This window comes from Dipodomys spectabilis, unplaced genomic scaffold, assembly GCF_019054845.1.
Source record: "Dipodomys spectabilis isolate Male_0828 unplaced genomic scaffold, ASM1905484v1 ptg000052l, whole genome shotgun sequence".
Classification (NCBI taxonomy): domain Eukaryota; kingdom Metazoa; phylum Chordata; class Mammalia; order Rodentia; family Heteromyidae; genus Dipodomys; species Dipodomys spectabilis.
Window position 1 is genome coordinate 1,472,147 of NW_024870729.1, and position 22,854 is coordinate 1,495,000.

The 22,854-nt window shown below is 38.6% G+C and overlaps 1 protein-coding gene across 1 annotated transcript in view; it reads left to right on the forward strand.

Moving 5' to 3' along the window:
- Positions 1 to 5,951: 5,951 nt before the first annotated feature.
- Adam18 (ADAM metallopeptidase domain 18) overlaps positions 5,952 to 22,854 on the forward strand; it is a 66,920-nt gene continuing 50,017 nt past the window's right edge. Inside the window, exons 1-7 of the mRNA XM_042679488.1 lie at positions 5,952 to 6,006; positions 6,860 to 6,936; positions 12,106 to 12,161; positions 14,512 to 14,590; positions 14,976 to 15,052; positions 16,535 to 16,712; positions 22,204 to 22,269. Coding sequence (XP_042535422.1) covers positions 5,952 to 6,006; positions 6,860 to 6,936; positions 12,106 to 12,161; positions 14,512 to 14,590; positions 14,976 to 15,052; positions 16,535 to 16,712; positions 22,204 to 22,269 — 588 coding nt within the window. The remainder of the gene's footprint in view (positions 6,007 to 6,859; positions 6,937 to 12,105; positions 12,162 to 14,511; positions 14,591 to 14,975; positions 15,053 to 16,534; positions 16,713 to 22,203; positions 22,270 to 22,854) is intronic.

A 22,854-nucleotide genomic window follows, 5' to 3' on the forward strand; every position in this document is an offset into this window, starting at 1 on the left:
AACCAATCACTTTATTAACAAAGTGGTACCACTTATGAAGTAGTTTATCTTTAAAATAATACCATAGCATAAAAAACTATTACTTTTATGTTTCCTCATCCTGATTCCTATTTGTTAGTTTTATATGATTAAAATTGCTGGGTGTAGTATCTCATGCCTATATTTGGGGAGCAGAGTTGGGGATGATTATAATTCAAGGCCAGCCTGGGCAAAAGTTTAGAAAGCTTTCATCTTAAAAAAAAAAAAAAAGCTGAGCTGGGTGCCTGTGGCTCACGCTTATAATCCTAGCTACTCAGGAGGCTGAGATCTGAAGATCACGGTTCAAAGCCAGCCTGGGCACAAAAGTCCGTGAGACTCTTATCTCCAATAGACCACTAGAAAACCAGAAGTGGCGCTGTGGCTCAAGAGGTAGAGCACTCGCCTTGAGCTGAAGAGCTGAGGGACAGCGCCCAAACCCAGAGTTCAAGCCCCACAGCTGACAAAAAAAAAAAAAAAAAAGCAGCTAGATGTGGTGGCAAATCATTATCTGTCATATCAACTATATAGGAGGCATAAATAGGAAGACTATGTTGTAGGCCAACCCTTCAAAGAGCAGACGAATCTATGAAACAATAAAGCAAAAAAGGGTTGGGCATGGCTCAACTAGTAAGCACCTGTCTAGCAATTGTAAGGCCCCGAGTTCAAGCCCCAGTGTTGCCAAGAAATAACCTATGGTAGAGCATTTAATGTTAATCATGCTTTATATTGTTTTAGAAATAATACTAGGCAAAGATTTAGTAGATAATATTCTTATAATATGAAATTGTTTTAAGGAAATTTTCAATATTTTCTTAAAGTACCTCTGAACATAGTATACTTTATGCTTTCTCATTTAAGTCTCTAATTGGTAACTTAACCAGAGATTGTCTTTCCACATTTACATGCATTTCTTTCTTCATAAGAACCCATGATTATTATTATCGTTACTTTAAAAATAAAGAAACAAATATGAGGAATTTAAATAATTTCTCATGTGTACAGAATATTGGAGTTTAAGGCATCAGACTTGAGTTTACCTCTTAAGAACCATCTTGATTCATACAGCCTGATCTGTGATTGGGTATTAGCAATGGGATTTATATTGCCTGGAAACCAAGACAAATGCTTAAGTGCACCCACTTTACCATAAGACTAAAAAAGATGCGATCTATGGTCTTTTTGTTGTTGTTGTTGTTGTTGTTGTTGTTTTGGTCATGGGGCTTGAACTCTGGGCCTGAACGCTGTCCTTCAGCTCTTCAGCTCAAAGCGAGCACTCTACTGCTTGAGCCACTACTCCACACTCCACTTCTGGCTTTCTGAGTGGTTTATTGGAGTCTCACAGATTTTCCTGCCAGGCTGGCTCTGAACCGTGATCCTCAAATCTCAGCCTCCTGAGTAGCTAGGATTACAGGTGTGAGCCACTGGCATCCAGCTTATCTGTGGTCTTTTATACATTAGGTCTATCACTAGAACTAAGTAAGAATAATTAAAATATCAACAAAGCATTAGATGAAAAATTCTTCCAGTTGCTTATATTCATATATGATTGGAAGTCAATGGATTGCTGTGTCTTTGTGTGTCACCAATCATTGGAGATTTGAGAGACACAGGACTGAAGGGCTTTCATTTCACTTTTTAAATGTCTCACTGTTAAAGCCCCATTGTCCACATCTTGGCAATAGGTTTAAAGCAGACACTCATTCTTTCACAGAGATGAGGATAGATTATTCCAACTCCACCTCTATAGCATCTATATTAATTTATACAGACAAACTATTGGCTAAATTATCTACACATATATGAGAGGAGTGGCTCTGCAAACACATGAAAGGTCCAATCCAGAAATTAGCCAGAGGGCTTGGATGACATAAGATGTTCTGTTTATCTGGATCAGAGTTAGATAAAGGTGTTGTATGTAGCTGGGCTTCAGTGGCTCACATCTATAATCCTAGCTACTCAGGAGGATGAGATCTGAGGATTGCAGTTCAAAGTCAGCCTGGGCAGGAATGTCCATGAGACTCTTTTCTCCAATTAACCACCATCAGAAAACTGGAAATGGTGCTATGGCTCAAGTGGTAGAGCACTAGTCTTGAGCAGAAGAGCTGAGGGACAGCACCCAGGCCCAGAGTTCAAGCCCTACCCATGACTGACAAAAAAAAGTATAGTATCCATGATTAGGTCAGGGAAGCAAGCATCATTGAAAGTCTTGAAGGGATTGGAAGTCTTGGAGGCTGCAGAGTCCATGTCTCTTTTACTGAGTAAAGGAAAAGAGTTATTGGAGGACTTAAATTCCAAGAACACCAATTGCTGCTGTTTTGTCCCAATCTATTATGGGAGGGATAGAAGGAGAGATCATTGTAAAAACCAAATTCATTGAGTGCTTAAGAAAAAAGAGTTGGGGCTGGGAAGGTGGCTCAGTGGTAGACTGCTTGCCTTGCATGCATGAGGCCCTGGGTTCAATTCCTCAGCACCAAAATAAGCAGAAAAAGACAGAAGTGGCACTGTGGCTCAAGTGGTAGAGTGCTAGCCTTGAGCTAGAGAGCTGAAGGACTGTGCTCAGGTCCAGAGTTCAGGCCCCATGACCGACAAAATATAAAAAGAAAAAACAGAAAAGAAAAAAAGAAAAAAAGTGTTAACATGTTTAGTGACATAATGCAGAAAAACAATAGGACATTAGAATAATTTCAAAAGAAAGACTTTTACATTATAGATCTGTTTCCAATGTCCCTTTTGATAATGTCCTAATGAAAAATGGAGAAAAACGTCTGGTGTGTCATGATCAGGGGTTAATTGTCTCCTGTATTAATAGGGACATAGTTAAAATATTTCTTAGATAGTTGTGGAGGTGGGAAGAAGGAAGGGATGGAAGGGGAAAACAATGTCCAATAGGAAATGTCCTCATTACCTTGCGCTTATAATTGTAACCCCTCTGTACAGGGGTTTACAATAAAAAATGTACAAAAATATTTCTTAGATGATAAAAGTAGTGTTTGATATAAGTTTGTGTTTTACAAATTTCCCTGGCATAAGCAAGAGAGAATGGAAATAGGTAGAATGGAGAATAGTGAAGCGGGTAAGAACTTATTCCATACAGGATTGATTAAGAGGAGAAAGGACAAAGTTTGAGAGGCAAGGCAGAGGTAGAATCAGTCGGAGTGCTGATGGATAGGGGTTTAGAGTAAAACAAGTACAAAGACCTCAAAGGTTTTGCAGAATCAACAGTGAAATCTTTTAGCAATGGCATACTGTAAAATCAGGTAAGACCACTTTAACACGTGCTGATGAATTGATGGGTTTTGAACAAGTGTAAGCAGGACAATGGCCAGAGGAACTGGAGGGGTTTAGTAAGTGCTCTTCTCTTTTTCTTTGCTTGTTGGTATTGTTGGTTTTGTGTTCTTCTTTGACTGTGGTTTTCCTTTACTCATGTAAAGCTTTGAAGCTGCAAGTGAAACATATACATCCCATTTTTAGTTTTCTTTTACTGTGGCTATTACAAACTATTCATTAAAAATAATCTTTGCTTTATAAATGCTCTGAATTCTAAGCACAGATTGACACAGGATTGTATTAATTAATTGCTTTAGCTGTAGTTGCAAAGAAGTACTGGATGGCTTTCAATAATAGTAAGAATGTAGCTTTTCTACTTTTCTGTATTTCTTTTGCAACAGTAATTGTGCAGTAACATCAAAGGCCATAATGGAGAAAAGATACCACCAAGAAACTCACGTTTAAGCAGCTTGATACACGATTAAAAAAAAAACCCAACAACCAACAACCTGTCTTTGTTTTTGTATATCTCACACCTTTCAATTTCACAAACTAAAATAAATCCTATGACTGAAAGCATGCACGCTTGGATTGGTTGATGCTTTTCATTGCTCTGGTTCCTCAACAGGCAATAGGTAGCCAAGGAGTCTAAGCTAACAACCTGCCACTGTCTATTGCTGCTATTCACCTTCAAGTGCCCATGGTCTTCCTCAAGTGATACCTCTAACATGTTTCCCTCTTCAACAGTTTTGTCTACTCCAGGCTCTGGGCCAGGTAGGGGGAGTTTTGGATAATCAGTAGCATCTTTTCTGTTTTAAAGTAATTTTCCAGACTGAGTTTCTGGTTACAGAAATCAGGCGATGCTTCTATGGTCTCCTAAACTAAGCTCTAGTTTTTTGTTTTTACTTTCTCTTTTGGTCTTTGGCGAAAGCTAAACTTCCTACTGAGTTTTCAGTAGAGCTGAACTTTTCTCTCTCTCCCTCCCTTCCTTCCTGAACACGAGTGTGCCTCTGCACGTTTTAAGGCATTTAACACGGATTAGGGGACCACATGACCAACTAGAGTCTAAGATCTAGCAAATCTCAAAAACCAAAATCAAAACCAAAACCCCAAAAAAGAGATGATGCTGTGACAACCTCATTACAGAAGCAGAATTTCCTTTTCCAAATATCAGTCCACTGAGGAAAGGGCTAATAAATATGCAACAGTCTCTCAATGGAACATTATCATCCGTAAAAGGAATGGAACATTGTGATTTCTACAACATGGATGCACCTTGAAGCCATCATGCGAAGTGAGTAAAGCCAGGGAGGAAGACTTAGAGTCATGTTGTTCATTTGGGTCAAGTAGCTAGATTAGGGATATCTCTAGAGATAAGAACTAGTTGAGTAGTTCTCATCCAGTTTAGTATTTAGAGGTCCAGAGACGAAGGAATGGTAGAGGATCAATAGCTTATTTTTGAGGAAATAATATTAATATTATCTGCAAATAATTGCACATTTTTGAATTGCACATTTTTGTGAATGTATTAAATGATCATTTGGTTCACTTTAGGTATGTGAATTGTGTGGTATATGAAATTACATCAAAATATAGCTGCCTAGAGAACACAGGTTCTTATGATTCTACTACATTTCCTTCTGCCTCATTGTTCTAACTTATTTAGGCCATGATGAACACATCTTATTTTAGTTATTCTCTTTCTCTTTCCCTCCCTCCCTCCCTCCCTCCCTCCCTCCCTCCCTCCCTCCTTCCCTCCTTCCCTCCCTCCCTTCCTTCCTTCCTTCCTTCCCTCCTTCCTTCCTTCCTTCCTTTTCTCTTTATCTTTCCCTCTCCCTCCCTCCTTCCCTCTCTCTCTCTGTCCCTCTCTCTCCCTCTCCCTACCCCCCTCTAGCCCATTACTCTTTCTTTTGACCATGTTGGCTTCTGAACCTGTAGAGGTCAACCTTTTGAGAAGGTAGGATTACAGGCTTGACCCACAGCACCCACAGTTAGCAATGATTTCTTAGTTACCAGTTGCTTAAACATAGCAGTACCAAATAGATTCAAAACAGATTTTACTTTTGCAACTACGGACACAATTGCCATTGGGCAGTAGCTTGGGGGGTAGATAGGAAAGAACTCCAGGTGAGGTGTGAGGGAGGCCAGTGGGGTGTGGGGCAGGTGCAGCTAGGACACATGTGTGTGGGGAAGACAGAGACAGTGGTGTCTCTTTCCAGCCATGTGGCCTCTGGTCCAGCCTTGCAGTCCTGCCTGCTGTCCTTAGTGCAGAGTAGCCATTGGCACAGCAGAACACAATTAGGTTGGATTTTCCTTTCCTCTACCGAGTACCTTCTAGTATTGTATTTTCTTAATAGATAGGTTAAGTCAGCACCGTGGAGGAAATTTCTAGCGGTGGTAGACATTTCTGGTTCGCTCCACCACCGTGATTGATAGCTGCCAGCACACCAGGGCAGGCCCAGCATGCTCATCTGCCTGTTTATCCCTCCAGAGGGCTCCGGCCAGCCAGGCACACACGTGTGCGCTCGTCCTTCCCCGCTGGAACCGCATTCTCGCACAGGCCTCTGGCCCCGCATCTGACCCACGTGCCAAGGGCACCACGCGCCTCATCCCTGCCCAACCGCCTCCGTCCGGGCTGTGTGTGCCAGGTGCCCTGGATGACGACCATGTTCCTTTTCCTGGCGCTGCTCGCCAAGCTTGGAACGCTGCCGGCCTGCCTGGGTAAGTCCAAGTCCGCGGGCACCCCAATGCCCCCTTGCTGAGGGCATGTTTGCCACCCTCCTTCCTGGGAAACCATGTCCCTTAGCCCGCAGACAATCACCACCCGTTTCCTGCATTTCTGCTGCTGCCTACCCTACTTCACCACCTTCTCCTTAAGCCCCCAAACCAGGCCAGGCGAGTCACCGATGTCAGTGGAGGAGTCTGGGCTGCATTCGCTTCTGGGACTCAGCCCCAGACTCCTGGCCAGTGTCCCCGCGCCTTCTGCCCAGTGCTGGACCTTACAAGTGTGCGAGCAGTGCCCACAGTTGGCTCTGAGTCCCGAGGGCAACGGCCCTCAACTCTGCCCGGCTGTGGACACAAGTAGGGTGAGCCTTGAGCCGCAGGACCAGCCCTGTGTGTGTGTGTGTGTGTGTGTGTGTGTGTGTGTGTGCGCGCACACGTGCGCATGTGCACGCGCACACACACATGCCACTTCTGGGGCTTGACCTCGGGGCCTGGGTGCTGGGTGCTGTCCTTGAGCTCTTTGCTCAAGACTAGTGCTCTACTACTTGAACCACAGCTCCACTTCCAGCTTTTTTTTTTGTAGTTAAATAGAGGTAAGAGTCCAAAGGACCTTCCTTCCCAGGATGGAGTAGCTAGGAGTGCAAGCATGAGCCATCGACGATGCCCATCTTCAACCACTTTTAACTGAGCACCAAGAAGGAGGGTGGGTGAAATTTACAGTTTGCTGTGTTAGAGACCTAGAGGTAGGCACTCACTCTACACTTACTGAACCATGACCTTTCTTTACCTAAGAAAATAAATAATGCAAGGGGAAATCAAGAACACTAGAAAAAGCACACTCTCGCTTCAGGTGCGGAAGGAATACTGCTGCACCTCACAGTGCCCCGGAAGATAAGGCCAAGTGGGAGGGAAGTGTCAGAGGAGCAAGTAAGTAATCATGAGTTGTTTGGCACTTACACTGGTACTTAGTCATACTAATTTATAATCACTTGGAAAGCATGTGTATGTTGATATAACTCTCTTGGAGCCCTTTAATAGAGAAATTGGTTTTGATAAAATATAAACATTGCAAAATTAGACCTCTAAGCATCAGAACTAGTAGATGTGATGATCTGAGGAACAAAGAATGGTGAGGAGGGTGTAAATAAAAAAAGGAAGGAAGGAAGAAAGGAAAGGAGGGAAAGAAGAAAAGGGGGAGAGAAGGGAGAAAGTGCCATGTTAGCTTGATAATGAAGAAAAAGATTGCAGTATGCGAATAGAGTATTAAAAAAAGAAGTTGCAAAACTGCCTACTTGCGTAGCACCAAGTCAGGAAGCACGGAATACAGAAACTGAACAGGCCTGGAATGCTTTTTACTAAAAGAGGACATGAGGCATTCCATTATTTGTCTACATTTTAGTAGTTTGTATTTGGAATTCTTGGAGCTATTTTACAATAGAGGATATCATTTTACGTTTTGAAAGTTTTACCGTAGCATACTTGATATAAAAAGGAAATGTGTAGAAGGTACACATTTTGGTGAGTTTAGACATATACATGCAGCCATCATAGCATTATGGCAATCAATACACTAAATGCATTCATCACCTTCAGACATCTCTTTGTGTACTTTTATTTTGGGTAAGAACAAGAATTCTAGCCTTTTTAACAATTGTCCAAGTGTACAATAGAGAATCACCTACTGTGTGCACTATGCTGAGGACCAGCTTTAAAGAATAAATTCATGTTTCAGTTCAGAGACCCTATTCTCACTGAACAAGACCCCTACCTCTTCCTTTCTTTTCTTAAAAAAATTTTTATTATGAAAATACCGTACAGAGGAGTTACAATTACATGGGTAAGATAATGAGTACATTACTCATCAAGCATTGTTGCTTCTTCCTTTGTTTTCCCTTCCTATCCCTTCCCATCCTCTCCCTTCCCCACCAAAGTTGTAAAGTTCATTTTCGACATAATGAATTGTACGTCTCATTGCTGCAATGTGCCCACCTGTATCCCTATTTAAACGATTTGTTTTTTCCCTTCCCATCCACAAATTATACCAACATCAAATACAGGGAAAGCAGGAGTTATATCATGGGGGAGGGACATACAAAGCAACAAAGAAATCATCTTATAAAAGTGTTAGAAACAATCACATGAAAGTAAAAAAAACATTTGAATGCTTATCTTGGGGTTCATTTCAATTAACATCAACATATCTGACTTTTTCTGCTTGTCTCAGACACATACTAGTTATGACAAATAAGGGAAAACATGAGACCTATGTTTCTTTGGGCCTGGCTTACTTCACTTAATATAATTTTTTCCAAGTCTTTCCATTTCCTAACAAATGAGGCAATGTCATTCTTTCTGATGGAGGCATAGAATTCCATTGTGTACATATACCACATTTTCTTGTTCCATTCATCTACTGAAGGGCATTTGGGTTGGTTCCATATCTTAGCTATGGTAAATAATGCTGCAATAAACATAGTTGTGCTGGTAGCTTTAGTATGGTCTTGTTTGTGATCATTTGGGTAAATGCCCAAAAGTGGGATTGCTGGGTCATAGGGGAGCTCTATGTGGAGTCTTTACCTCTTCCTTTCTGTAGACACTGACAATATCATTCTATTCTCTGCTTCTTGGAGTTTGACTGTCATATATACCTCATATAGTGGAACCTTGCAGTATTTATCTTCTGTAACTGGCTTGTTTCACCTGACATGATGACCTCTAGGTTCCTGTGTGTTGTTCAGATATTATGATTTTCTAAGACTCAGTAGTATTTTAATATATATGTTATATATGTGTGTGTGTGTGTGTGTGTGTGTGTGCTGATAAGCACTTTTAGGAGTATAACCCTAGTTACATTGGTATATTAAATGATAGTCTATTTCTAAGCTTTTGAGAAATTTTCTTACCATTTTCCATTTTTTTATTCTAATCTATGGTGAATGAGAGTTCCAAATTCTTTACACCCTCATCTACACTGATTATCTTTTTTAAAAAATAGCCACTTGACTTACTGGTTTGGAGCCTGCATTTTCATACTGATCAGTGTGATTCAAGTGGTAGAGCACAAGCCTAGCAATATAATTCCTTTCCGTTTTGGTCTAAGAGCACAGTTTATATGATGTATGTCAGTTTATATTTGCTATGGTCTGTTTTATGGTCCAGAATAGGTTTTTCTGTATTTGAGTTTGAAAAGAATGTGTGTTCTACTATGGCTGGATGAAATAGAGGATGCATGACTAGCTATACAAATGTCCATTATATGGAGTTGACAGATGGTGCTGATGAGTTAACCACCGTGTCCTTACTGACTTTCTTTCTGCTGGATCTGTGCAATTGTTATAGAGAGCTGTTAAACATCCAAGTGTTAGAGTAGATTCAGCATCTTCTCAGGCTGGCCTGAAACTCACTGGAGAGTCCAGCCTTGTTTGAGTTATCATTCTGTCTCAGCTTCCCATGCAACTTAGATTACAGACAGGGTTGTGCCACACACGTATCTTGCTCCATGCATTTTGATGCTCTGTTTTAAAGACATATATACATTAATGTTTGTTATAGCTTCTTGGAGAAATGACTTCTTATCATTATATAATCCCCATATATAAATTACATATTCTAATATAAAACATTTAAAGTTGTATGATACCTTTGGCATCATACTTATTTCTGTCGTTTTTTATTAGCATAATAGACATAAAAAGGGCATGAGACAGTGCTAGCCATTTAATAAACCCTTGGTAAGCAGTAGAAAAATTTTAAAATATTGAATTACACCTAATTCTTGCTTCTTGAGCATAGTATCTGATTTTACTACTCTAAAGATACCAAATATTAAGTTCTTGTTTCACTCTAATACTTTATGGTTTCTATTCTATTTGCTGAACTTGTTATCTGTCACCCTTGATGTTTTTGAACTCAGAATTTTTTAAAGTTTGTATTTGCTCCTGAACTTGAGAAATTGTCAGACTTTTTTTTTGTAGTATCAGGGTTTGAACTCAGGGCCTTGTGCTTGCTTGATTTGATTACTCAGCTAATTCTCTACCACTTAAACCATGATTACAGCCCTGCTTTCTGCGAGTTATTTTAGAGATGTAGTCTCACAGACTTTTCTGCCTGGGCTGCCTTGAGCCACAATCTTACAGATAGCTGAAACTAGGATTACAGGTGTGAGCTATAAGTGCCTTTCTCCCTATGAGATTTTTTTTCATTGCCTCTGTTTTTCACTGGATCTGGAATAATATGTTGGATTCACTGTAGTAGCTTATATAAGTTTTAAGGGAGCAATGGGATAAGGTTTGTCTCTGCTGTTTATTAACATCTGGCCTGAGTCTGTGTGCTCCTTGCACTAGGGAATGCTTCTAGGTGTTCCTAATCAGTTTTAAGCAGCACTGCTCAGTTTCTCTCTAAGTTTCCATACTCTGTTGTAGCTTAAAACTGATTGTCTCATTTCAGATTGGTTTAGCTCATAAAAAAAATTTGGGGAAGTTGCCAGGATAGATGTCAGTCTGTATTTTCTTTGTTTTTTATTGTGAAAATACTGTACAAAGGGGTTACAGTTACATGAGCAAGGTAATGAGTACATTTCTTATCCAGTATTGCTGCCTCCTGCTTTGTTTTTCCCCTACCATCCCTTCCCTCCTACCTTCTCAGCTACCCCTTCCCCGCTCCCCCCCCCAAGTTGTAAAGTTCATTTTTTGACATATCGTCTTGTGCATCTCATTGTTGCAAAGGGTCAATCTGTATCCCTATTTAAACAATTTGTTTTTTTCCCTTCCCCTCCCCAAATTGTACCAACATCAAATACAGTGAAAACAGGGATTATACCATGGGGGAGGGACATACAAAGCAACAAAAAAAATCACATGGTACCTTATAAATAAGTTAGAAACAATAGCAAGGAAGATAAAACCATTTGTGTCCCTATCTTGGGGTTCATTTCACTTAACATCATCTTATCTAACCTTTTCTGCTTGTCCCAGATATATACTAATTATCGCAAATAAGGGAAACAATGGGACCTATGTTTCTTTGGGCCTGGCTTACTTCACTTATTATAATTTTTTTCCAAGTCTTTCCATTTCCTAACAAATGGGGCAATGTCATTCTTTCTGATGGAGGCATAGAATTCCATTGTGTATATGTACCACATTTTCTTGATCCATTCATCTACTGAGGGGCACCTGGGTTAGTTCCATATCTTAGCTATGGTAAATAATGCTACAATAAACATAGTTATAGATCTAGTCCCATTGTTTAATCTGTTTAGTTCCATAGGCACCTCCTATCTCTGGAGTTCCTAGTGCGTGATGACCCTTTACCTTGGTACTATGGCATTCCATAATGGCTTCTAACCTGCACAGTCCTTCAGGTTTTTTTTTTTTTTTTCTATCTCAGTTTTATTTATTTTACAGTGCTGGGTTTGAACTTAAAGCATTATGCAAGTGTTCTACCACTTGAGCTGTGCCACTCAGCCCTTTTACTTTTAGAAATAAGGTTTTGTGTTTTTGCCTCCTATTTTTGCTTCTCAAGTAGTTGGGATACCAGGTGCAAACCACCACATTCAGTCTTATCCTCATGCTTTTATATATTGAGAGTTGATAAATGTATTTAAGTTACATATGTATAATAGACACATTTATAAATGAGTTATTTCATAATATTTACTGTGTAATATAAACCTGCAGTCATGTTGCATTTATTTTGACTTAAAAGTATCTTTCGAAGATAAGGGCAATTAATATAGTACTAAATATTTTAAAGTACATTTTTTTTCAAAATGTATTACGTTTCTTATCATCAAGTCAACCATACATGTAAAATCAATCACATTGTGTGAGAATTAATTGGGCACACATTCTTTTTTCCCCAAATTTAATTTATTGTTATTATAGAGGTCATGTACAGAAAGATTACAATTACATGAGTCAGGTAATGAGTACATTGCCTTTCGCACAATGTCTTCTGGGCACACATTCTTGCGAGTTATATAAGTTCTAAAGAAAATGTTCATTTTTAATATACTATGAGTTATTTTTATTAACTTTAATAAAAATACATAAATCTGATTTACTGAGTCATATTTATTGATTTGTTTTATTTTAGGTGTTTTATAGTGTTGCAATTGATGGGAAACCATTTACCTTGCATCTCAGAAAACAGTACGTTAAGAAAAAGGGAAACTTTTATTCTTAGATTTTGCTCTTTTAAAGTTTCTTTTATAATAATTAAATTCAGGAATGCAATATAATGTAGTCTTGTTTCTATCATTTTTCAATTTTGATCCATAGGCCTTGAGTATTAGATTTATGTGGATCTTGTCTTTTAGTTTTACAGATTTTGATGTTATTTAAGTTAAGAAATAAAGTATATATTTGGAAATTTCAATTTAAATATGTCATTGAACCCAAATAACTTAAGTACTGAGTATCTTAAATATTAAAGATGTCTGAAAATGAGAGATTATTGTGGGAGAGTCAAGTAGTGGCATGGTTTCTATGATGTATTAACTATAAACCTTTATTTTTTTAATTACCTTATGGGAGATATTTCACAAATGAGGTACACTGATGAGTACCATTCAGGAATATCCCAATCTTGAATACGCTGCTGCAGGTATCAGCACCTAACACACTTCCTTCCCCATTTCAGAGCCCTTGTTTCATTCTAGTCAAGCCCTGTGCTTGCCCACAATTCCAGGCCACAATCAGTCTACTTTCTATATCCTGATTTGCATTTCTTCAACGTACTATATTAAAAATAGGCTTGGTTTTAGCCTGAGATTTTTTTTTGCCATGAGCCATAGCGCCATTTCCAGCTTTTTCTGCTTATGTGGTTCTGAAGAATCAAACCCAGGGCCTCATGCATGCAAGGCAAGCACTCTACCCCTGAGCCACCTTCCCAGCCCATAGCCTGAGATTTTTAAAGCACACAGCAACCATTATTTATCTGCATTACTTATACCTTTATAGTTGAACAAAGCTGGAGAAAGTGTATTCTCATTGAATTCCTGACTGCTCTTGCTTAATTGAGGTCTATGAACCTTATGTTTGTCTTTCATTCCCCTATGGCATTTTTTTTCACTAAGAACAGTTTTTGGCAAGATTATCAATGCTTTTTGAATTTTCTTTTATGTCATGGCTGATTTTTTAGTCACCATTTTTAACTCTGCCAATTGACAGCATTTGTTGCTGGTGGTCAGAATAAAATATATTCCTCATCGTTTATCAGAATGTAACAGATTTCTGGTCCTGGATGGTCTCCTGCCATTATTATTACTCCTCTGTCAAGACAAAATTCCTTCCCTGCTGTCCAACCTTAGAATAGTTCATGGTACTGTTCTTTAATTATTTTAATTCTGTTTCATTCAGTCTTCTGTATTTAAGTGCAGTGTAGGTGGTAGGTGCTCTGAAATTCATACTTGCCTCATTCATTTGAAGACATCCAGAGGATGTTTATCTTTTTATTTGGTAAGCACATGCTTACTAAGATCCATGCAGTTACTGATGAAGATTAACTCCTGATCTTCTTTCTAAAGTTATGTTTTTGATAAATTACCTTAATAATGGCAACTCTACTCTTCCAGTTACTTTAATAAAAAAAAAATAAAAGAAAATGAGGGGAAAAATACCATGGACGCATCTTAGGCACATTTTTTCTTTTGTTTTTCCCCAGATCCAATGAGAAATCAAATCTTGTGTGTTCTTCCTTAAACTGTATTTATAGTGAAGCTTCTTCCAGTATTATAGAGCTGATCAAACCCTAATTATGGCTGGCATGGATGATACTAAAAGCCTCCTAACTGTTCTGCAGGCTTCTTCATCCTTGCAATGCAAATTTTCTCAATAGTGTTGAGTCTGACTCAATTCAATGCTCAAGTGTTGGTCTACTTCTGTCTTCACCAGCTTCTACCATCCAGAAATTCCTCCTTCCCATGACCCACCTAATACTACTGTCTGTCTCCTTCACCCATTGCCCAGAATTGTTCTCTATACATGCAAGTGCATTTTTGCCTCAGGCTCCATGAATTTTTATTTTCCTGTCTGGAATTACTTTCTTATAAAAATCTCTATGACTTGTTCTTCCTGTCTCCAGTCATCTCTGCAGTGAGCTTTTCAGGCCAAAACTATGTACATCTTTGTAACCACTTCAGCATCCAGATCTTATTTATTGTTGTCTAACTAGTAGAAGTTTCCGTTCCTGCCATAAAAGCAGAGATTTTGTCTTTTATTTACTGCCATGTTCCAGCCCCAGAAAAGGCTCTGTCATAGAAATACACAGCAGGAAATACCATATACAAGTACAAATACAAATATCTAATCACAGAGTAATAGTCTCTTCCAGAGTCCAGAGTCTGAACAGCAGTTTTCAGTTTCAAATATCATGCCACACCAAAATAACTGTCACTAAATCATGCCATACCAATTCTATACACTTTCTGTTTATTTCAATTAGTGTGTGTATTCATGATTAATCCACAACTGAAACTTTATTTATTGATTTGTTTTTTAGCTCATTCTTATCCCAGAATTTTTTGATTTATACATATAATGAAACTGGATCTTTGCATTCTGAGTCTTCATATTTTATGGTAAGAATTAGATGTCTTAGATATTTTTAATTTTTGTTTTGTGTTGAAGTGAACATACCACTACCATTGGGATATTTTGTTTCATGTTGACAAACTAATATGAGTGTTTTGTTCTGGTAACTCTGCCCTGTTGCATGGTTGACTGTTGCATGTGGAAGTGGCAGGTAGAGGATGAAACTCAAGTGCAAAAAGTTATTTATGAGTCCCCTGGAATATGAAGGGAAGAGAGTTGTCACATATTTTTCTCAAAATTTGCATTAATAATTTTATATAATTCACTGTTTCCATATAATCAAATCTTAAAGCCCTGAGCAATATGTCTGGAGATGTTTCATATTCATATTCATAAAAACATGTATATTTCTCGGTCTGTCCGCTTTCTCAGATGCATTGTCATTACCGAGGTTATATTGCTGAATTTCCAAATTCTGTTGTGACCCTCAGTGCCTGCTCTGGCCTCAGGTAATATTTGCTTACAAGATATTTGTAAATGGAAGAATGCAGATAGACATTACAATGAAATACACTGGCTAGCTGACATAAATTAGGGAAAATCTAAAATCCAAACTGAAAAGACTCTTTCGTGATGGACTTGCTTTTGTTTATTTTGATGTGAATACTTGGATCTTAGTTTCCTTTCAGATGGCATCATCCAGGGCATTGGATGGAGACATTTCCAGGCAGGAGGGGACAGTGACACAAAAAGAAACATTAGGACATCCCCAGAAAGTCAGTGCTATCACTATCATTATCTCAATTATGGGAAACACCTTTTGTTAGTGATTTTAAATACAATAGTCAATATCAACCTCCATGTAGTAGTAGATATAAAAGAACCATTTTAGAAGATGTCTCAGAGGTAAAAGGGCAGAGTTAAGTGATTTTTGTCATCCTTGCCCACTGTTGAGAGGCATTGATAAACTGTCTGAAGTGTGCCAGAGGACAGAGAGTCAAGAATAGAGAAAAAAGTTATTTCTCCTTCCCTTTCATATTAGTATCCTGGTTTCTAGAATTTATTTCTGTAGATTTAAAAAAGTAACATTGTCCTAATGTGTTTCATGAGTATGAACCTCTTTAGATGGGCATTCTGCACAGCTGCTTAATTTCCTTCATCTTAAAAATCTGTAATATCTGTAACAAGTAGAACTTTCTTCATAGAATTCTCACCAAATATCTTGATCCTCGGCAGGACAGTCTAATAAATACTAAATAGATAAGCTGGATGCCTATCACCCATACCTACTCAGGAGGCTGAGATATGAAGATCATGGTTTGAAGCTAGCCTGAGCAGGAGAGTCCAGGAGACTCTTATCTCAAATTAACCAGCAAAAAAATGGAAGTGGAGCTGTGGCTTAAGTGGAAGAGCACTTAGTCTTGAACAAAAAAGCTCAAGGAAAGACCCCAACAATTCAAGCCCCAGAACCAGCACACACACACACACACACACACACACACACACACACACACAAAGATACTAATATATTTTTAATCATGATAAAGGCATTAATTATACATAGTAATGAGTTACATTATGTCATTTTCTATGTACATATATTATGATGTGATTGTATTCGCCTTTTTAAATACCCTATTGCTACCCTATTTTAATGTTCTCTCTCTTAAAATCTAGATTCTAAATATGAGAGAAAACTTATTTCTCTTTCTGAGTCTGACTTTTTTACTTAACATAATGATCTTGAGTTTCATCAAGTTTTCTGAAAATGATGGGATTTTATTCATTTTTTGTAGTTGATACTACATTTCTTCAGTTTCCTGGTATTCATTTTGTTGGACTGTGAGATAGTATTTCTAGGGAATTAACATCATTTGATTTCTCCCCTGAAAATACCATATTTTATTTAACACAGTTATGTATACTACAGATTATAGCTATGATAGGATCATTGGCTGGATTTTAATTGTTATTGTGTTTCTGAATCTCAGGGGATTTCTACAGTTGGAAAATATCACCTATGGAATTGAACCACTGGAATCTTCACCAAAATTTGAGCACATCATTTATCAAATGAAAAATGTCAATCTAGATGTTCCCATGTTAGTAGGAAATTATGGCAGCATTTTTCAGAATGACCAGCTCTATAAAATTCACTTAAGCTATCAGGTAACTGGGCATGCTGATATCATAGCATGACAGGAACATATTCCTATAGGATGTTTGTAGTCATTAAAGGAAGTTAGTTACTGAATAAGAAGATTATATAATCTTACTGTTTTTATATAATTTATTATATCTACCAGAAGCTGGTGGTTCACATCTGTGATCCTAGCTACTCAAGAGGCTGAGTTCTGAGGATCACAGTTAGATGCCAGCCTTGGTAGGAAAGTCCATGGGATTCTTATCCCCAAATAACCATCAGAAAACCAGAAGTGGTGCTGTGGCTAAAAGTGGTAGAGTGCTAGCCTTCAGCTAAAGGAGTTTAGGGACAGCCCCCAGTTCCTGAGTTCAAGCCCCAGGACAGACAATATTATAAGATTTTTTATTTTTCTGGTCATGAGGCTTGATCTCAGGGCATGCTCTCTGTCCCTGAGCTTTTTAACTTAAGGCTAGCGCTCTACCAGTTTGAGCACAGTGCTGCTTCCATGATTATATTTTGTCTTTTTTAAAAAACTTGAGATACACCACCCAAACTTTATATAAAACATCTGGGAAAGCACATAGTATGATTTTGCAAGTTTAATGATGTTCTATGCAGCATTTCTTCACAGACACTGTGAACCATGGTTTGGAGGTGCTGGCTTTACAGAGGTCCCAGACCTTCTCCTCCAAATGTAATGCTGGATCTAGCAAGTATTTCTTTTCTTCTCTCCTGGGGTAGTTTCCACCTTCTTCTTTCTTCTAGCATTATGTGTTTTACCAGGTCATGCAAGCCACAAACCTCTTTTCCCATTCACTGATGATTTGGGCCTTAAAAAATTATAAATAAGATGAGATACATGGGCTTGGGCAGTTTCAGTAGTGGATGACCTTCCATTCCTTTTTCCTGCCACAGGCAGCCCCATGAAGGACTCCTAATCATATCTACTGTGGAGATTCAGGAGACAATGGCTCTAAGAAGCCGTAACTGTCTTTTTGGTTCTCAGGAACTTTCCACTCATCCTTGTGAGATTTAAGAGCTTTAAAGGACAAACCCCTTGTGATATGGGAAACTCCAAAATCATCATATCCCCCCTCCACACCACTCACCATCATCAGTGTAGACTTAACTCCGTTCAAACCACAATCCTGCAGGACTGACTCCTCAAAATTCATTTGCCAGTGTGTTGGGCAATTCAGGTTTGGCAGTGGCATTATGAGATGGTGTTTTCCAAAGAGCAGGGGTCTCTACTGCACTGGGGATCTTCAGGTAGATAATTCTGCCATTTCATTGTACTTCCTATAAGCCATGGATGGCTTGTACCAAACGATGTGTGTGATGTGAAATGTCCATCCTCTCCCAGCTTCAGATGAAGATGTCAGTAGGTTTTATAGTGGCTTTATGATTTTGACATTCCATCCAGGAAGGAGTTTAAAAGTAGTTGCGTATCATTAACCAGTGCCTTCCCTGTCCTCCTGAAATAACATGGCTGCTGATGAAAAGTATCTTTGATAAAGCTGGATACAATTTGACTTAAAAAAAGTGTAAGTCTGTAGGCTTGGGTGAATCTCAAGGATAGTATTAAGAGTAAATCAAAGCAATGTGTGAAGATTATGTACATTTTTTAAATGGCTATGGGTAGAATTAGAGAATTCAAGATGATGGGGCGGTCAGAGCAAATGCCTTTAAAGAAGCCTAGCAATGAGAACTGGGGTGGGACTCAGGGTAATAGCATGTGCCTAGAATGCAGTGTCCCTGGGTTTGAGCCCTCGCATTACAAAATCCATATGTCAGTAGAAATCTTTATGGGGGTGGAGTAGTCTGTATGTTTTGCAACTTGGCAAATACTCATTGCATCAATGTTGATTTCCTGATTTTCATAATATACTACATCTTTTTAAGATGTAACCATTGGAGGTCTTTAAGTGAATGATACAGAAGGTCTTGAGCTCTCTGGGTAATTTCCAGTGCTTGGAGACAGGTTCTAAAGCTTGAAGCTCTCATGGTCTGCCACCCAAGTCACTAGGATCAGAGTCAGGAGCTATCATCTCCAGCAGAATGGACTTTAAATTGGTGATATGCATACACAATTCATAAAAGTTGCAGAGTAGAAGCCATGGTTGTCAACATTCATCTGAAGTTTTTATAAAGACACATTAAGAGTAACTAAAATGGAAATTAATTTTTAAGACATTGATGAATGCAAAGTAATAAATCAGCATGTTTATTATGTGATTTTTTTTCTTTTAGCAGGTCAATAATTAGTAGGACCATACACATATGAGAAAACTATTTGAAAAATATCTCATTTGAAAATGATCCAATGAGACTATTCAGTGAAAGGGATGACATTGACCAAGATATACTCATAAACTTCTTTGTTGAATGGCAACTCCTTAAAGATAATAAAAAAATTTTAAAGTAGAAATGAATAAGTGAGGTTAAATAATAGTAATGCAATTTATTTGGCTTAAAATATTCTTAGTTTTTATGCCCATATAACCCAACATTTAAATTTCTTATGAATGTGCAAGTATGTTATCACTGACTGAAAGGGCATTTTACTTAATTTAAAAATATTCTTGTCCTGGTCAGGTGCTAGTGGCTCATACCTGTAATACTAATTATTTGGGAGGTAGAGATCAAAATTACAGTTCTAGAGCAGCCCAGGGGGAAAAGTTCATAAGAACCTCTCTCAGGAGAAAAGGCTGGGTATGGTGATACTTGTTTCTGATCCCAACTATGGAATGAAGCATAAAATAGAAGGAATGCAGCAGGGCACCCGTGGGTCACACCTGTAATCCTAGCTACACAGGAGGATCTGAGGATCGAGGTTCAAAGCCAGCGCAGGTAGGAAAGTCCGTGAAACTCTTATCTCCAATAAACCACCAGAAAACCGGAAGTGGTGCTGTAGCTCAAGTGTAGAGGGCTAGCCTTGAGCTGAAGAGCTGAGGGACAGCGCTCAGGCACAGAATTCAAGCCCACAACCACAAAAACAAAAACAAAAACAAAAAAAAAAAATAGAAGGAATGTAATCCAGGCCACCCCAAGCAACAGCCAGTTCCTATTTCACATAACCTGAGCCAAATGGTCTAGAGGTGTGGGTCAAGCAGTGTAGTACCTGCTTAGCAAGTATAAAGCTAACTTTGAAACCAAAAATTGAAGACAGCATTATGGTGTTTAGAAAAGAACATTGTGCATAATTTTAAATGTGCTGACAAAAACTTAAAAAGTTGAACTTGAATAAGCTCATAGGTGATAGAATAATGTTTGAAGATGATATTTAAAAGTAAATCATTCCAGGGGTGGGAAGGTGGCTCAGTGGTAGAGTGCTTGCCTTGCATGCACAAGGCCCTAGGTTTGATTCCTCAGCACCACATAAGCAGAAAAAGCCAGAAACGATGCTATGGCTCAAGTGGTAGAGCTCTAGCCTTGAACTTAAGAGCTGAGGGACAGTGCCCAGGTCCAGAGTTCAGGCCCCATGACTGACCAAAAAAAAAAAAAAAGTAAATCATTCCAAATATTAGAAGTATGTCTATATGTAGAATATGTTTGTAAGAAAATACAATACCAAGAATTATTATTTTACTTATGCTATGTTTTTTTTCAGACAGGGTGTCCCTATGTAGTTCAGGATGACCTTGAACTCATGATTCCCATTTCAGTTTCCTGAGTGTTGGAATAATGGGTATATACTACCATATTTGCTTGTTCATGCAAGGATCATTGAAAATATCCTTACAATTTTGGCTTCATGTACTCAGATATTCTTTTTTTGGGAAGTTTAGTAAGCATTTATTTAGCAAAGCAGGATAAAGTAGAGACAAATAGCAAAGGGCAAGAACAACAGCTTCTGCCTAAAATACAGGAGGTAGGAACAGCCTACCAGATTGTTTTAAGCCATCAGTGACTAAAGACTTTATAGGTATCAAATTAAAGACAAAGGATAATCATTTCAGACATGGCAAAATCTTAAGATTTTCAAATGCTTAAAACTTTATATAGCTTAGCCGGGCGCTGGTGGCTCACACCTGTAATCCTAGCTACTCAGGAGGCTGAGATCTGAGGATCGCGGTTCAAAGCCAGCCCGGGCAGGAGAGACCGTGAGACTCCTATCTCCAATAAACCACCAGAAAACTGGAAGTGGCACTGTAGCTCAAGTGGTAGAGTGCTCGCCTTGAGCTGAAGAGCTGAGGGACAGCACCCAGGCCCAGAGTTCAAGCCCCACGACCGACCAAAAAAAAAAAAAAAACAAAAAAAAACTTTATATAGCTTGTATAGTCGAATAGAAGGGCTATAATAGGAAATAATCATCACTGTCCTTACTGTCTCACTACCTTGCTCTCCAAAGGCAACTCAGATACTCTTTTTAGAAAAAAATGTAGTGTTAGAAATAATTTCCTGAGTAAAGGTGTTTTAGATCTATCCACGTAATAAAGCCTAACTTTTCAGTCGTTAAATATTCACAGGAGTAATTAAATAGTTTTGTTACTTTGGTATCCCCTGTTTCTAATCCATATTATTCCACTTTGAACCAATCAACTATGTGGTCATTTTTTAAAGACTCAATAGAGCAAGGCACCGATGGCTCATGCCTATAATCCTAGCTACTCAGGAGGCTTAAATCTGAAGATTGCAGTTCTAAGCCACACAAGCAGGAAAACCTATGAAACTCTTTTCTCCAATGGCTAGCAAAAACAAAAAGGAAGTGAATGTATGGCTCAAGTGGTAGAACTCTAGCCTTGAGTATAAAAGCTCAGGCCTTGAGTTCAAGCCTCAGCACTGGTGTGTGTGCACGAGTGCATGAGCTCGAGAGTATATAAACACACACACACACACACACACACACACATACACACACACACACGCACACACACACCAGGAAAACTAACAACAGTAAAACAAAATAGAACCTGAATGTGGTGGTGATACATGTCTATAATCTCAGCTACTTGGGAAGTTGATGCATCAAGAAGATTGCAAGTTTGAGGTGAGCTTTGTCAAAGTAACACCTTTTCTCAAATGCAAACACAAAACAAAAGCATCTGAGAGACATAATTCTCAGTGATTCATGGTATACTCTGCAGTCTTATTGGGGATTTTTTGTTATTGTTGTTGGTCATGGGGCTTGGGCCTGGGCACTGTTCCTCAGCTCTTCATCTCAAGGCGAGCGCTCTACCACTTGAGCCACAGCACCACTTCCAGTTTCTTGGTGGTTAATTGGAGATAAGAGTGTCACAGACTTTCCTGCCCAGGCTGCTTTGAACTGCAGTCCTCAGATCTCAGCCTCCTGAGTTGCTAGAATGACAGGCAGATCCACCAGCACCTGGCCCACTGAGGATTTTTTAAGACTGGGATGCTTTGAAGTGAAATTTTAGGCTGTGCCATTTTTATATTTTATATGTCCTCATAATGGCTTTATGTGCATCTTTTGTGTCTCTTTTACATGTCACCTTTGGCTCTTAACAAATTCAATGCATGTTAACGTTTGATAAATTTCGATTATTGTTTGTTCAGGAAAAAGCTCCTTCAAAACTATTACCCAAGTGTCTACAAATGCATATCATTGTTGAAAAAGCTTTGGTAAGCCAAATTTTTCTTCTTGTTTTCCCCCTTCCTTCTCTTTCTCTTAATCTTTCCTTTTTTCTCCCTTCTCCTCCCCTTCCCTTCCTTCCTTTCCCTTCCCTTCCTTTACCTTCTCTTCCCTCCCTTCCCTTCTCTTCCCTCGCCTCCCCTTCCCTCCTCTTTTCCTTCCCTCCCTCCCTCTCTCCCTTCCTTACTTTTTTCTTTCCCTCCTTTATTTTAATGACAGGGATATTTGTCAATATTTTCTAATAAAGATACTTTATTTTATGTGTTATATAAATGAGAATGTGACTTTCACATTTGAATAAATCCTCAAATTTCCCATGTCCTGCAAATCTTCCCTTTCCCAGCTCAGTTCAAATCTCACTCACCAGCCTTACCCCAGCTGTTTGTCCACATACCTTTTATTTTTAATCTCTCCTAGATAAGAAGTTACTTTAATAATAGTGTCATTTTGTGGATTTTTAAATTTTATCCCAAAACACATCTTGGTATACTTTGTAATAAAATAAATCTTTGATCTTTTAAAATTAGTACTAGTGGAATTCTATTAATTATCAATGTCAGACTAGTCGATCTGGA